General features: G+C 42.4%; 1 protein-coding gene across 3 annotated transcripts in view; it reads right to left on the bottom strand.

The window, feature by feature from the left end:
• The window catches only part of TRUB1 (TruB pseudouridine synthase family member 1), a gene marked incomplete at its 5' end in the record, with an annotated part of 51,099 nt that overhangs the window by 25,732 nt on the left and 11,075 nt on the right, over positions 1-14,292 (bottom strand). For 2 of the 3 annotated variants that reach the window (XM_084290600.1, XM_084290601.1), the window contains 2 exons: positions 39-94; positions 4,081-4,176. In XM_084290600.1, the coding sequence (XP_084146726.1) occupies positions 39-94; positions 4,081-4,176 (152 nt within the window). Of the gene's footprint in view, positions 1-38; positions 95-4,080; positions 4,177-5,041; positions 5,190-14,292 lie in introns of those variants that run through there. The other variant, XM_084290599.1, reaches the window with a different exon arrangement.

The raw sequence follows: 14,292 nt of genomic DNA, 5'->3' as shown, positions 1-14,292 counted from the left end.
GCAAAAACCACAAATACACGACATTTAGTATTCCTTACCTTGGAACCAGCCAATATAGTTTTCAGCAGTTTTGTTCCCTTTCCAATGCCAACCACTGCAAAGACAGAAAGAGAAGTGCCACTTCAGAACTAGCTCTACAACTCCCTTATTCAACACCAGTCACTACTAAATATGATGCTCATCAGAAATACTGCCTTTCGTGCTCAGTTAGCATATAAGGAGAGTCAGTGCTTATGAGAAAATCTCTCTGTGATGTTCAAATAACATGGGACTAGTGAAAGAAAAAAAAAAAAAAAACACACATCTAAAGCAGAAAAGAAATAAGCTTCACCTAATTCTTAAAATGCTTTAATTCAGCTCCTATATTTATCTAGCTTTTAATCGCCAAAGAAACAGACAGTGCAATTAACCCCGTCTCTGGTTTGATGAAGGCAATGGCTCACTAATAATGAATCTGGCCTTCACTCTAAGTAAATAGGCCTTTTAAAGGTTGATGCTGGCTAAGAGAAATCCAGGCAAGATAGCGTAATGAAATAGTTTATCAGGGTCACAGCAAGCAAGTAAAATAATCAAAAGGTCTAAATGCCTCTGCCTCTGTCAAAAATCTTCTATAATCAAACCCTCCTGTTATTGTGTACGTACAGATTATTGTCTTTTCCATCTTAAGTAAGAACTACGCAAAGTAACAATCACTCAGCTTTTCATAAAAGAGGCAGACAGGAAAAAGAAATATTTTACATTTTGCTTTAAAGCTTTTTACAATATGGTGCTTGGATAAGCTTTCCTATTGATTTTCTCTGCATACAGCAATCCAAAGAAACAAAAGACAACAGAAGGAAGATAGAAAACAATGAGGAGTCAGATACACTGTCACCACACGTTTGTGAGAGCATCGCCATGCTATTTATTGTAGTTCATTGCAGAATTCTCCACGAGGTCACATCAAAAAAAAGACAGCGCTGATGAGAAATTAAGAAGTTATTCTTAAATTGTTCTACTGTTGCAGTAATAGAAGGTCACCTTCACCCTTCTTGAAATTTAAAAGCAAAATATTTGCATCAGTTGTACATGAAATACGTAACAGCTATGTCCTTGATTTTAATAAAACTTCAGGAGTTAAGGGAAAGGTTAAGGGAACTTGCAAGAAATCAGCTTTGTGTTAACCAGGAAACAAAAGCATCTAGCCAGCTAATGGACTTCTTAAAACAAACAAAAACAAAAAGCACATTTGTGCTCTAATGCTTCTCACTCTGAGACTCTTAAGAATTCTTATTCCCTGTAACTTATCCTCTTGGTTCTCGGGGTTTTTTTACAGTCACATATGCCCTTGTGCTTGTGCTTTTGCGTGCCTTCAGTTCAGCGTGTTCCTGTCACATTCACCAGACTGAGCTGCAACAAGGCTGAGAGAAGGAGATAAGCACACAGATAAAACTTTGTAACCACGCACTTCTCTTACAACTTGATGACATCACTGACAGCTCAATGCAACTGCTGAGCTGAAATTTGCTTTAAAGCGTCAAGAGATTCAATAGAGTAGTTTTAGAGGCATCAAATGCTTTTGTGAATAAGAGACTAACAATTCTCCTTGCTAATCATCAACTAGCATAGCATGTGTATTATTGAAAAACTAAACTTGCCAGACTACACAAGACACAGCAAGGTTTAACTGAATTTCACACTTGCATTTTGCCACCTTCCAAACCACTTCTTAAATGCCTGTTACTAACTGGATTAAATAATGCCAACTTCAGGAGTACCACCACTGCTCACTTACCTCTGCCTTTTTATGAACGGCTTAGACTGGGAGCCCTGTGTCCCAGGAAACCCTAAGATTTTACTCTCAGATCTTCCTCACATAAGGTTGAACGTAGCTCCATAACATACGCTTTCTTAAAGATGTAATGAGTGCTCCTAAAATTTTACCACTAGCTTTTAATTTTGTGGCTTTTTCTTCTTTTCTTCCTCTGTGGAACTACAGCTCATTATTGGCATACAGAAACAAGAAAAAGATGAACAATTGCTATCATACAGCAAAAAGCACTCAATGAGAGCCACAGCCCTACACTGATATTAAAACATGGTACTCTAAAGACTTAAGAGTTCCTTGCTTCTTCTATCTAATATATGAGACCTCACTGAAATACAAGCTGAGTCCCAGCTCTCATCACCTTCCAAATGCAACAGAAGCCACAGATGGGGACAGAAAAGACTTCACCTCCCAGAGACTGCAGTCACTCCAGACTCTTATAAGTGCAGGGCCATCGTTTGCCACTTGGTCCCTAAGTCACCTTTCACTAATGCCATAAATGACTGAGCTCTGCCTCCAAGGCCCTTCCTCATCTACACTTGCAGGGAGTCGGAGAAGAAATATGGAAGTGTGTCTTCTGATGAAAGGCACTGCCCAGGTGGTTGCAGTACACTTTGCACACCAAGCAGTGCTCTGTCTCAGCTACTTCACATACACAAAGTTACAGATATTGAGCACATACAATCTGTGAAACAGCAGCAAAGATGGAGAGTGGACAGTCAGAGGTTTCAGAGAATTCTTTATTATGCTCCCACACACCAAGGAATAAAGCTTCCTGCCCTCCCACCCCCCACCAAAAAGCAGCACACATTTTCTGAGTAACTTGTTTCTATTGTGTCTCCTAATAATCTTACCTGAACCCCCCAGGAAATCTCAACACATTCCCTTCCCCATTCCTCACAAGTCTTGTCCTTTCCAATCTAACTTCCACTGATTTTTCTCTGCGTGTTTTGTATGGCACTGGAATGAAACATCCCATGCCTTTCTGGATCAATCTGTAGCATATTAAGGTGATGAACTTCTCTGTCTTTACCAAGCACATCAAGCCCAAGTACTTTTTGTCATGCCACATGAGCTGGCTTCAGAGACTGCTGGATTATCACAGAACAGTAGGAGAAGCAATTAAGGTCGAGCGATTTTTCTTTGCCTCTGGATCAATGCTGTTGATGTCCCACAATGAGCAGTAATATGCTCAATGGGAACATCTCTGCAAAAGGAAAACCTGGGCTTCAGTGAGACACACACTGTTCTCCGGTGAGTGGCCACAGAGCACAGGAAATCAGAACTGGAAGAGCTGGTACTTAACTCCTAGCCCAAGAAGGTTCCATTTTAAAATGCTCAAGGTGACAGAGAGCAATAATTAACAGCATATACAGGCCTCTGTTAGCACCAATCTCTGCAAAAAACATTCCTTTGAAGCACAGCTCTCCCTGAGTGTCATTACATCAAAGCTCAATGGATTTATTTCGCGTATACCCATAGTTGCACTGTTGATTTTCTATACCCAAGTATCGCTGTTATTTCTTCTAGCCAAGGTGAGCTACAAAACTATGATTAAAGCAAGCTGTAGTTTTCCACATTACCTATCAACAAAACCATTGGTGACAGTATATGATATGGGATTAATCCGGCCCAATTATCATACCCCCGGCCAAGTTTTCAACAGCAACTGATATATCCTTTTCCTTAACAAAACAAAGGAATTTAATAAATAAATCACTATCAAAATTAAAAGGCAAAAATCTCCTTGATGATTCTTCTTTAATAAGCAAGATAGGACAGCAAGTGAAAACTATTTCTGTGCTAAGCCTCAAAAAATCAGCACTTGAATTGCTGTTATTCATCTATCCTTTGACAAGTATACAAGCCCAAAAGGCTCTCTCCAAATCCCAGCAATGCATTATTTTAAGAACAAATACTTTAGAAAATTATGATGACTATAAATCCCTAGCTTAACTAAAAAAAAAGCCATAAATTTCTGAGGTTATTTAGAAAATACAGAATGTTGTGCAATGAATTCATGTAATAGCCCATGACTTATATCAGGGATTTGGGAAAAAAAATAACCTTTTGTTCAGGAACATATTATATGCATGTAGAAGTAGATGAAGGGGAAATTTAACCTGGATCACTCTTTTCCAGTAACTTGTCCTTCCCCCAACGCCACAAGGTTTGCCACGTGTATCCCAAATTGTTCTTCCACATCTGATTTCATGTAGGCATGAAAATGTTTCCCGAGCTCATTGTATAACTGTATTTATACTTTTCATTACCCAGAACTCCTGTCGCTGCACTGTCCAAAGTTCCACCGTGTCCAATTTTCAAGACCTGACTTTTTCTTTTGTTACCATTCGTTTGCACACCAGCTTCTGCAAATAGAAATGGAAAGGAGGCATTACAGGACAAATAAAACATATTTCCAGATTGCTAAAGGAGAATAAACAAACACGAACTATGAAATAGTGGTGCAGAAACTGCTATACTGAGCATCCCAACCCACCTTACTTCTGATGAAGCTGATGACTCCAGGAATCGTGTACACATCACTGCTCCTTATTTATTAGCATTGAGTATGATTGATGTTCTAAGCCTCCTTAATTATTTCCAAAGTTTGACCAGGACGCTGCATTATCTCTCCGTTATGCCTTTCACATCAGACGTGACCTGGAGTCACCCACACAAGAGCTGCAGTCACTGCCTCCTCACTATGGAGGCAAATTAGCCTCAGTGAGCCAGTTCTACACTTGGGTCTCACCAAGTGAGAAGAAGCCTGTTCTCTAATAAAGGCCTAATTTAGATGCTCAAGTCCCCACATCCATTACGAAAGAAATCCATGCCACAGCCCCCTCACGTTTTCTCAATGATCAAACTTTTGTTTTCCCCTGGTAAGGGACAATCAAGACTCCATTTGTATTCAGCAAAAAAAAGTTCCTGCAGACTGAACTTCCAGCTTCCTTGAAACACTTTTTGGTTTCCACTCGGCTGCCGATTTATTTAGCTATTTTAGCAGCAAGAGGCACCTGGCACAGAGCTGAGCACCCCCCTACAGTCCCCAGGCCCGGGCCCCACGGCTGTGGGGCGGCAGCAGGGGGACAAACCCCACAACCTCCCCATGCCGTGCCTCGGGACGAGTCCCCCCAAATGACCCCTTTTGGGATTTTCTGGCCCGATGGGGGCGGGGCCCCCCCCATCCCCACGGGGCCTCCCCCCTCGGTTAGCAGGCCGGGCTCCTACCTGCCAGCAGCCTCTCCTTCAGCAGGTTGAGCACGGCTGCCGAGGTCGGTCCCTTGGGCTTGTAGACGGCGAAGAGCCCGCTGAGGGAGAAGAGCTTTTGGGCCGCCTTGGCCTCCACGCCGCCGCCACCCGCCTCCCCGCCGGCCATGCTCCGAGCCCGCCCTCCCTCGCCCGGGAGCCGCTGGGAAACGTAGTTCGGCCGGGCTCCGGCTCGTCCTTTTGATCAAAAAAACTAGGAGTCCTTTCATAAAATATGCTGTAACTCAACCAGAAGTGAAGGCATACTGGGAAAATAAGGGAAGGTCTCCGCCTGGTGCCCCCAAACCAGGGCACTCTGCGGGTGGCTGGTAGCACGGCTGCCTCGCTGCGTGAGCCGTGCTTACAGCTGGGCATATACACAATAATTTGTAGGATTACGGCCCAAGTTTTAGATAAAGCTATCAGGTTTCCCTAACAGCTGGAGGTAGTCAATTAGAACATAAACGTATCGCGTTTTAATGAAGGCGGTGAGACCCCTGCAGTTCTGCCTTTGGCGCTGAGAAGAAAATCTTACAGCACTATCAACCCAGCTCAAAGGCGGGATTTGAGATTTGAACCACCTCAGTGCTAGGTGCCTGACTCCTGGAATATCACATTTATGGACGATAGCTGCTAATCTCAAGTACATAAATTACATTTTGTGGTTGCATGCAGCTCACCCTGTCCTACGGCATGGGCAGAAAGACACATGGCTTTCTGATAAATGGGTTTGGAGAGCTGCTGTCCCTCCCCCTCACCCGTCACAACATTAGTCACTGTACCTTCCCCTCACAACTTAAAAGAATTATATTCTGCTGACTACTTGCTCAGTCCATTAATCTTCCCGCCTTCACGTGTGTCATATAAGAAAGTATTGCTAAGGCAGGCTTCTCTCGGCTCTCTCCCTCCTCTTGTTAAATCACAAGGGAAGTACAGCGCGTGGGTTTTCCTCTTCAGGCCTGATTTGTACAGACTCATTTCTCTGACAACACTCCCAAGGCATTAAAGCAAGCTATACATGAGGAAGGTACCAGGAACTTGGATGTTTCATTCATTCATTTTATTTATTTGTTTGTAAGAGCCTGCAGATGAACCCACAAACAGACACTGAGGAAATAAACACATGTTTAGCTAAGGGCTAAGCGTGTTCCCAGTGCTTCCCAGAGCCTGAGAAACAAGTATTCCTGATGTCTCTGCACAGAGCAGGACCAAGGCCCATGAGTTCTTAAGCACTTTTTCAGCTTCCACTGGGGCCAGGGTCTTTCTCAGAGCCTGCTCACACCTCCCATAGCAACTCCTGGGCTCCCAGTGCTTCAGATACAAGCTACGATCACTGCTTCCAGGAGATGAGTACCTGCTTCCACTGCCACTAGCAGTGCTGAACAGCCTCCCTGACACACTTCTTGCACATATTACTGAAGGGGTCTAGTTAAAAAGAGGAGCACTAGCTCCTTTCTCCAGTACAATCATGTTTAGTGTAGTACCCATGTGTTCAGTAAGGGTGAAATCCAAACCATTCCTTCTTAATAAAAGTAGGGTGCCTACGTCAGCTCTCTGGAACTATCATTCAAGGTTTTAATTATGTGCCTTATTTGCTTAGATCTCATTTACATAGCTGTAATCTGGCTGTGGAAATATTTGCTGTCATCTTAAACTGTGAGGGTGAATTCCCTGTTGAGTGGTACGTGTGGCCATCATTGTGGGATGTACAAGAGAGGTATCAGAGTCCTTCAGAAGACAAAATGGAAAAAAAAGAAAGAAAAAAAAAAAAACTTGGGTAAAAGGTCAGCATGAGAATTGCTGCTGATTTATGTGAAGTTAAAATTTAAGAATTTAAGTGGTATCTTAAATCATGTATTGTAAACTGTGATGGAGTTTCTCTTGCAGATATGGTTTAGTCAAGCTAACAATTTGAACACCATGTGTGAAATATTCTCACAAATGCCCTGCTAAAAAGTTCTTTAACGCAGATTGCTCTGAAAGCAAGCTCAAGCAAAACTATTTAAACAGCACTGTTTAAATAGAAATAAATTTAAATTTTAATTCTCCAAAAATGAAGTAGCAAGCTTCCAAGCAAGGAGACTGCTGCCCAAGGACTGAAATGCAAGCCTGTCACAGCCATGCCCAGCACTATCACTAGGTCAGCAGGCTGTTCTGAAAACATTGCAAAGGGGTGGAAGTATGTAACACAAAAATGAGAGCTCCACTGTTGGCACAAAGATGTCCCTAAGGCAAAGAAAACCTCATCTTTCCAACACTGCAGCAGCGGATGGGGCCTGTGCAACACCTCCTCATGCTGCCTTTTAAAGGACTGACCTAAGCTGAGAATTGTCTAAAATGATTTGTCTGCTGTAATTACCCTGATACAGACGTAGGGCTTGAGCTGAAGGTCAGTGTCTCACCCTGGTACTGTTTCCACAAATTACAAAAAGCCTTTTTTTTTTTTTTTTTTTTTTTTTCACTGGAGGAGAGGGGTTTCATCTGACTAAAGAAACTACCTCCTACCCCCATTTTTAGGACTGAGCAGCAAGTTCTTGTTGGTCTCCCAGACTTCTGCATCCTCAATTAAAACCCAACTCGTTGTTACTGCAGCAGATGGAGTCTTTGAAGGCTTAGAAAGAAGAAGTTTGCTTTGACTTCAGTGGGCATTGGATAAGGGCCCAAAACAAGAAATGTGAAAGACTATTAATGACTGTCAGTATTTAGTTAGCTAGAAGTATATGAGCACATAAATCACACATGGCTCACTTCATGGGGCAAGGTTATTCAGCATTCGAAATGGTGGGAATGATGTACCAAACTGTTCGTCTCAAGGGCATTATTTCAGATTTGCCTCGTGTTGCTAGTGATTAAAAGTCATTACCATCTGCTCAGTAGCCTATTTGAAATGAGATGTTTATCTCCAACGATTCCTAGCCAAGCCAGGATCCACAACAACCAAAAGCATGATTAGAGTTACTGATTTTATTAGCAACATTAATAAAGGGGCTCAGTAAAAGGTTGAAAGGACGTTGTCGCTTTATGCATGAAGCATGGTAGGTCGGGTAGGGACAGGCCAAATGCTCCACGCAGGTCACTGGAACTGCACAAAGTGATGCCTCGAGGATCTGGTGATTATGCTTTATAGAGAAGAAATAATGTGGAAGATCATAGCAGCTCTAGTGTGTGCAAACAGCAGATGAGTGCTGTTGCAGAAGAGGAGGAATCCTTTGCTTGTTTGTGCAGAACAGAGACGCAACACTTCCTTCTCCAGGAAGATGCTTACTTCCTTGTCTGATTTTAGATGAGCTTTTTCTGAAGTAATGCTTACACACCAAAATGCGGAAGAAAATGATGCTAGATGTCAGCTTTTAAAGTAGATTCATCAGCAGAAGGCCATTTCTCTATCTGTGTTCAGCAAAACACTTTATGATTCCAGCTTTATTGTCTGCATCCAAATCAGAGCAGATAATTGCAAGGAGGTCAGTCATGGCTCATGTTCTTCCTGTGAAAACAGACTTGCAGCTGTCTGAAAGTTTAGGGCCTAGTCATGGGAACTGTTCCCTTTGTCAGCCAGGGGAATCTTTGTCCATAGTAGCAACTGTTAAAGCCTGAAGTACATCTAATATTTTTCCTCTAACTGTTCCATCTGGTTGGATAATAAGGTGCTGATAAATAACTCTTCAAGTTGTTAGTTCATTCAGTCCCTTTCAGATGGGCAGGCAGCACATACTTGATTGTGTGTGAGTGGATCTTTACAATAAAAGTGGGTTCTTCGGCATCTTGTTGAACTGCAGCAGTTTTGAAAAAAAGAGTATCAATTATTGCATGCAAGGGAAAGATAAAACTACCCGTGCCATACACTAGCACTAGGTTTGGCAATTTTTGTTAGTCATTGTTCCCATGATGGTTCCTAAACTGCAAGTATTTCATGAACAGATTTTTCTATTTTGTTCAGAACAAGATCGGTAGTCTAGGTTTACACCAATTAAAGTTTTACACCTAGGTTTCTGTTTATTTTTAAGAATGTTTTCTTTCCATCTTTATTATAACTTCTATGATATTAGAAGGATTATTTTCAATTGAGAATGGCTTAGATAAGACCAGGATAGCTGATTTAATGCAGATCTGTAGTGTCAAACTGAGTTGGACTGAACAGAATCACAGAATCATTTAGGTTGGAAAAGACCTCCAAGACCATCAGGTACAGCTGTTAACGTAGCACTGCCAAGTCCGCCACCAGACCATGTCCCTAAGCACCCCATCTACACGTCTTTTGAAGACCTCCAGGAATGGTGACTCAACTGCTTCCCTGGGCAGCCCGTTCCAATACTTCACAACCCATTCAGTGAAGAATTTGTTGCTTGAGAGAAGAGACCGACCACCACCCCGCTACAACCTCCTTTCAGCCCGTTGTAGAGAGCAATAAGGCCTCTCTTCAGCCTCCTTTTCTCCAGGCTAAACAACCCCAGTTCCCTCAACTGCTCCTCATAAGACTTGTGTTCCAGACCCCTCCCCAGCTTCACTACCCGAAATGAATATAGCACAATTCAGATGTTTTTAGCTATTCCTTCTTAATGTGAAATGCATCCCTGGCAGTTAACTAAAGAAGAGACCAGAAATTCTTGACATATTGTTCACAAGTCACCCTTGGAGCTATGGAGTAATATGATATAGAAATGATTTAAATTGTTCCTTAAAGAGCCTGTCGCATTTAGTTGGTGAAGACGTATCTGTTATGGACCAGGAAGTCACTTTTAATCTCTGGTACATGTCCAGGTGTAATGACAGAGCATGGTCTGGAATCAGAAGAGTCAGTGATGATGAGGGGGAAAAATATTAATTGTGTAGATCTTTGGGTTTTATTTCGAATAAAAGCCTTAGTAGGGTTCTCAGTTCTCATTTAAATTTGCACAGTTGCTAGTTAGAGTTGCTGTCAAAGAACTAATTTTCCAAGAATCTGCATCCTAATTAGGAGTGACGAAGGACTCACCAGATGTTCATACAGAAGAATGCAGCACATGAGGGATTGTTTATGCGGACCATTCAAGTCCACGCTGCCCCCCTGTAAATTTAGAACCTAAGGTTAAAAAGAGTTAGACACTGAAATCCGAGAAGCTGCCACTGCTACATTAAATTCAGCAATATGAGTTGAAGTGTGTTTTCTAGACAAAACATTCAATCTTGATTTGAAGATCGGAGGAGACAGAAAATAAAATAGATTTGTGCTTTCACCAGTAGTTAAATTTGTGCTTGTTTTCTCACCTGGCTTTGTACAATTTTCATGTCCAGATAAATGAGATAATAATCAGCCCTTCAGTGGCCCATTTTCACACCGTGAGCACACATGCAGACTGATTCGTGGTTTGTGACGGGTGTGCAGTACCTGGGTTCCCACACCTCAGATGACTGCCTTTCCTCACCTCATTTGATTGAAGGAACAGATTGTGTCTCCAGAAAAGGGAAAAAAAAAAAAAACAAACTACACACTCTACATCTAGCATTAAACTTGCATCAAAGCTAAATAAATATTGTGTAATTTCTTCACATAAGCAAGCTGAAGCCTATGAAGCCTCAATCTAGGGGGGTATTATCTCCCAAAACACTTCTGCCCTTCAGATTTGTTGTGCCTGGGCTGCAGCGGTGGCACAGCCATCTCCTCTGCATGAGCAACTGGGTCAGTTCAGGTCCCCAGCCCTCTACTACCAGCAGGTGCTTATGGAAAGAGCAAGAATGAACACTGCAAGGAGCTCCCTTCACCTCTTATGTATCTCACCAGCCCAAGCTTTTGACCTATGGTCAAAGCTGTGGTTTGCTATGCATTGTCCTAGAAGTGAATTTGGAGCCCGGAGGTGTCCGCTGTATGCCCTGGCAGGGGGAGCCAGTGGCCATTCTGGCACGTTTTGCCTGGAAGATGTCCTGCTGGCATGAGAAGTACCACAGCACACCTCCTCCGTCCCCTTTTATTGGCAGGCTCTCACCCTGGAAAAGCACAAGTAACCACGGATTAGTTCCAATTAATTCAGAAGTGCAAACAAACAAAAGTAGCCATTGTCCATGGGTGAGGGCTGCCAACTGCATCGCTAATGAGAGCTCCAGAATCAATAATCGAGCAGCTCCAGGCAGAGAAGTGTAGTTCTAATGCACGTTATAATACTGTTAACAGAAATTTTTCCATTTACCATAAATTATTCAACTTTTAATTGCTTAGGCTGTAGAGTCTGTAAAGATGCTAATTGCCACCTGTAAGATTAAATTGATAATGTCTGCTTTTTATTTTCATAAAGACAGCCTTAAAATGGCAGAGGGAAAAAAGACTTTGATTCGTCGGGTACCCTGTTAAAAATGAAGAGACTCTAAAGATGGTGAACACTCTGCTTTTGATTCTGGCTTGCAATCATTAAAATGACACTGCATATTTACCTTGTTTCTGTGAACAAATAAATATTTTGACATAGCTGGATCAATATTCTACTCTATCCAGATTATTTTATCTCATGTCGTGATCATGGACAATGAGCATCCCTAAGCTCAGACTATACTTTTGCCTGTTCACAATGCAAGTCCTATTTTATTTTATTTTTTTAATAAGAAAGGAAAATGGAGTTGAGTATTGGCATTTTTCTGACATTTCTTATAGGTTTTCTAAATATTTTTTAATCATTCTTTCTTTGTCTGTTTCTTTATCTGGCCAGGTTTGATGAAAGGAACATTGCATCTAATCTCCACTGTTAAAACTGAAATAAACTAAAATAGAGAATGTTTTCCTCTGCTAGACATTGAAAGCCTCCTTCCTGGAAAGCTGAAAAAAAGGCCAAAATATTTTTTTTCTCTTAGCTCAGGAGCTCACTTCGAAGCAGTGTTCACTTACATAGCTGAAGAACCTGATCCCAGGAGTGCTATCTGCTGAAGTCAGTGAGAGGAAAAGGATGCTCGAAACCATGCCCTAATTGCTAACTTGGCTTGAAGGTACACTCTGTGTCCTACTAAGACGCCATCCCTACAGCTTACAGTAATCATCTCATGTTGTCACAAGGACGTGGTAAGCGGTGGTGCCCAGGACTAGCAGTGTGTAAGCATAGTGTTGACATGGGCACTAAGTGGATGGTACCAGAGCAATGGTGTTTTGGCAAGAGATCATCTACAAGAGGTGACCAGGGATGTGCAGAAGGAGATTTACTTGAGTTACTGCTTCAGTAAAGATACTCTGCTCGAGTACCCTATTGGTTTAAGTCCTTGAGTTCATAGGAAGGTCATTAAGTTACTTGTTTCTGGAGTATATGTATTACTTTTAAATCCAGTGCAGTCTATTTAGTCTTTCTTGGTTCTTCTTTGTGAAACATTAATGAGAAGCTCACGCACACAGTCATAGAATTTGTCTGATTACTCCATTCATATTTAATAAGCTTGCTGCTTACACTTCAGAGCAACAACAGAAATTAGATAATGCAATACTTTAGTGCTGGAGTGACCCTAAATTTGGCTCTAAATTATTCATTTTACTGGCTGAGGGCAAGAGAGCTGTCATAACCTTAAATTTATCTAAATCCTACGTTGTCTAATTGGTGCCTCTTTGTTGTTATTCCCACTTAAAAAAATAACTAACTTTTATTGAAACCGAAAACATCCAGTTTTAATCTGTTGCAGATTTATCATCAGTCTCTGCAGAAGTACTGCAGTCAGCTAAAAGCAAAGATAATTTAGTTGGACTTCAGCTGTATATACAGCACGTGAGCCCTGCAATCAAGTAAGACTGGAAAGATCTGTTTTGTTAAAGGAGTGATTGTATTTTCTAGCTAAGACAGTATTTTTTAAAGCTGTCAATTAGATGAGAACACAGATATTAACCAGATGTTCTCCCACATTTTTAGGTTTTTATGGTTTCGTTTTATAAACTATATGTCTCTTTCTTATGGGTCTCATCTAGAAACATACTTCCAATGTAGTATTTTTTAGTGTTTTAAAGAAAATAAACCCTGTAAGGTTAAAGGCGTAATATAAATGTAGGTATAGGCCAGCCATCAAGTAGAATCTAAAATTATATCTTAAGTGTAGGTGGGCTCATAATCTGTTTACCAGGTGAGAAATCAGACCTTCATACCTGTCATACCTCTACGGCTGTCACTGGGAATGGCCTGTTTTTAGAAGTTGTATCTGAAAAGAAGCACAGATTTCATCAAAACATCCAAGGGGAAAATAAATGGGGAAGATGAATCAGGGTGTAACTGCCCTGCAGATGAGCAAGAGGAAGCCAGAGGCAGCGCAGCTGCCTGCACCTCCTGGACAGCCCCAGGATGGGAGAGAAATGGCACCAACAGCACCAACTTGACCAAATGACCTGCTCTAAAAGGCCAGAGTCAGGGAATAGCATATAAAATGCTGCCACATTACTGCTAAAATACACTAAGTGCCCATCAGAGGTTTGGAGCCTCTTGGCACTCATTGCCTTTCAGGTGCCATGCATGGTCGCTATCAGTGTGTGTTGTTAACGAATAAAGTAGCAGGTTTAAGAGTCAAAGGCATTTTATCGTACCTCGAGTGCTGACTGGAACGCTCACCGAGACAGATTGCATATCCTGACAGCGGTCCAAGGGGGAAAAAACAACTTTGGGAAGGCAACACAATCTAAATTTTGTAGAGTTGAGCCAACAAACAGATGGCAGGAACTAAACGTGCTTAAAAAAAAAATAATCCCATGGCCGTGGCTGTCCTGGCATCAGCCTGAAACCCTGCCAAAGTGAGAGCCCCGGTGAATGAGCTGCAAGGAGCTCACAGTCATCCCTGTCCAAAAGAGCTTAAGGGGGAAGAGCTGGGAAGAACTGCTGCAGATGACGGCAACTCCGAAAGTCAACATGGGAACCTGCCCGCTCGGTGAGGTGGGAGAGGGGGACTCTGAAAGAAAGCAGCGATTTCTTAGTCAGATTAGGAAGTTATTTTTCAGCAGTGGCAAACCAGCTCCTGTAGCTGCTCCACAGCAGGCAGCTCCAGCTCCTGAAGATTTGCCTGGCGTGCAGGGAGGAAAGCAGGTCCCTATGGAGGTAAGATCTGCCTCACCCACGGCACGCAGAGGCAGCTCTCTGGTCCAGCAGCCTCTCTGCTCGCCCCTCGGCAGCCCTGTCCCCCCTGCCACCCACTCAAGTCCTCCCACAGCACTGGGTAAGGGCTCCCTGTGGAGATACATCCAACTGAATAACTCCAGAGCTTCTCCCTGCATTTTGGAGAGCAGGAAATACCAACTGGGGGAGGAGTGAAGC

Source organism: Netta rufina (genome assembly GCF_964035555.1).
Source record: "Netta rufina genome assembly, chromosome: 7".
Lineage (NCBI taxonomy): Eukaryota > Metazoa > Chordata > Aves > Anseriformes > Anatidae > Netta > Netta rufina.
Note: the sequence above shows the minus strand (reverse complement) of the source record. Positions and strands in the feature narration are given on the sequence as shown.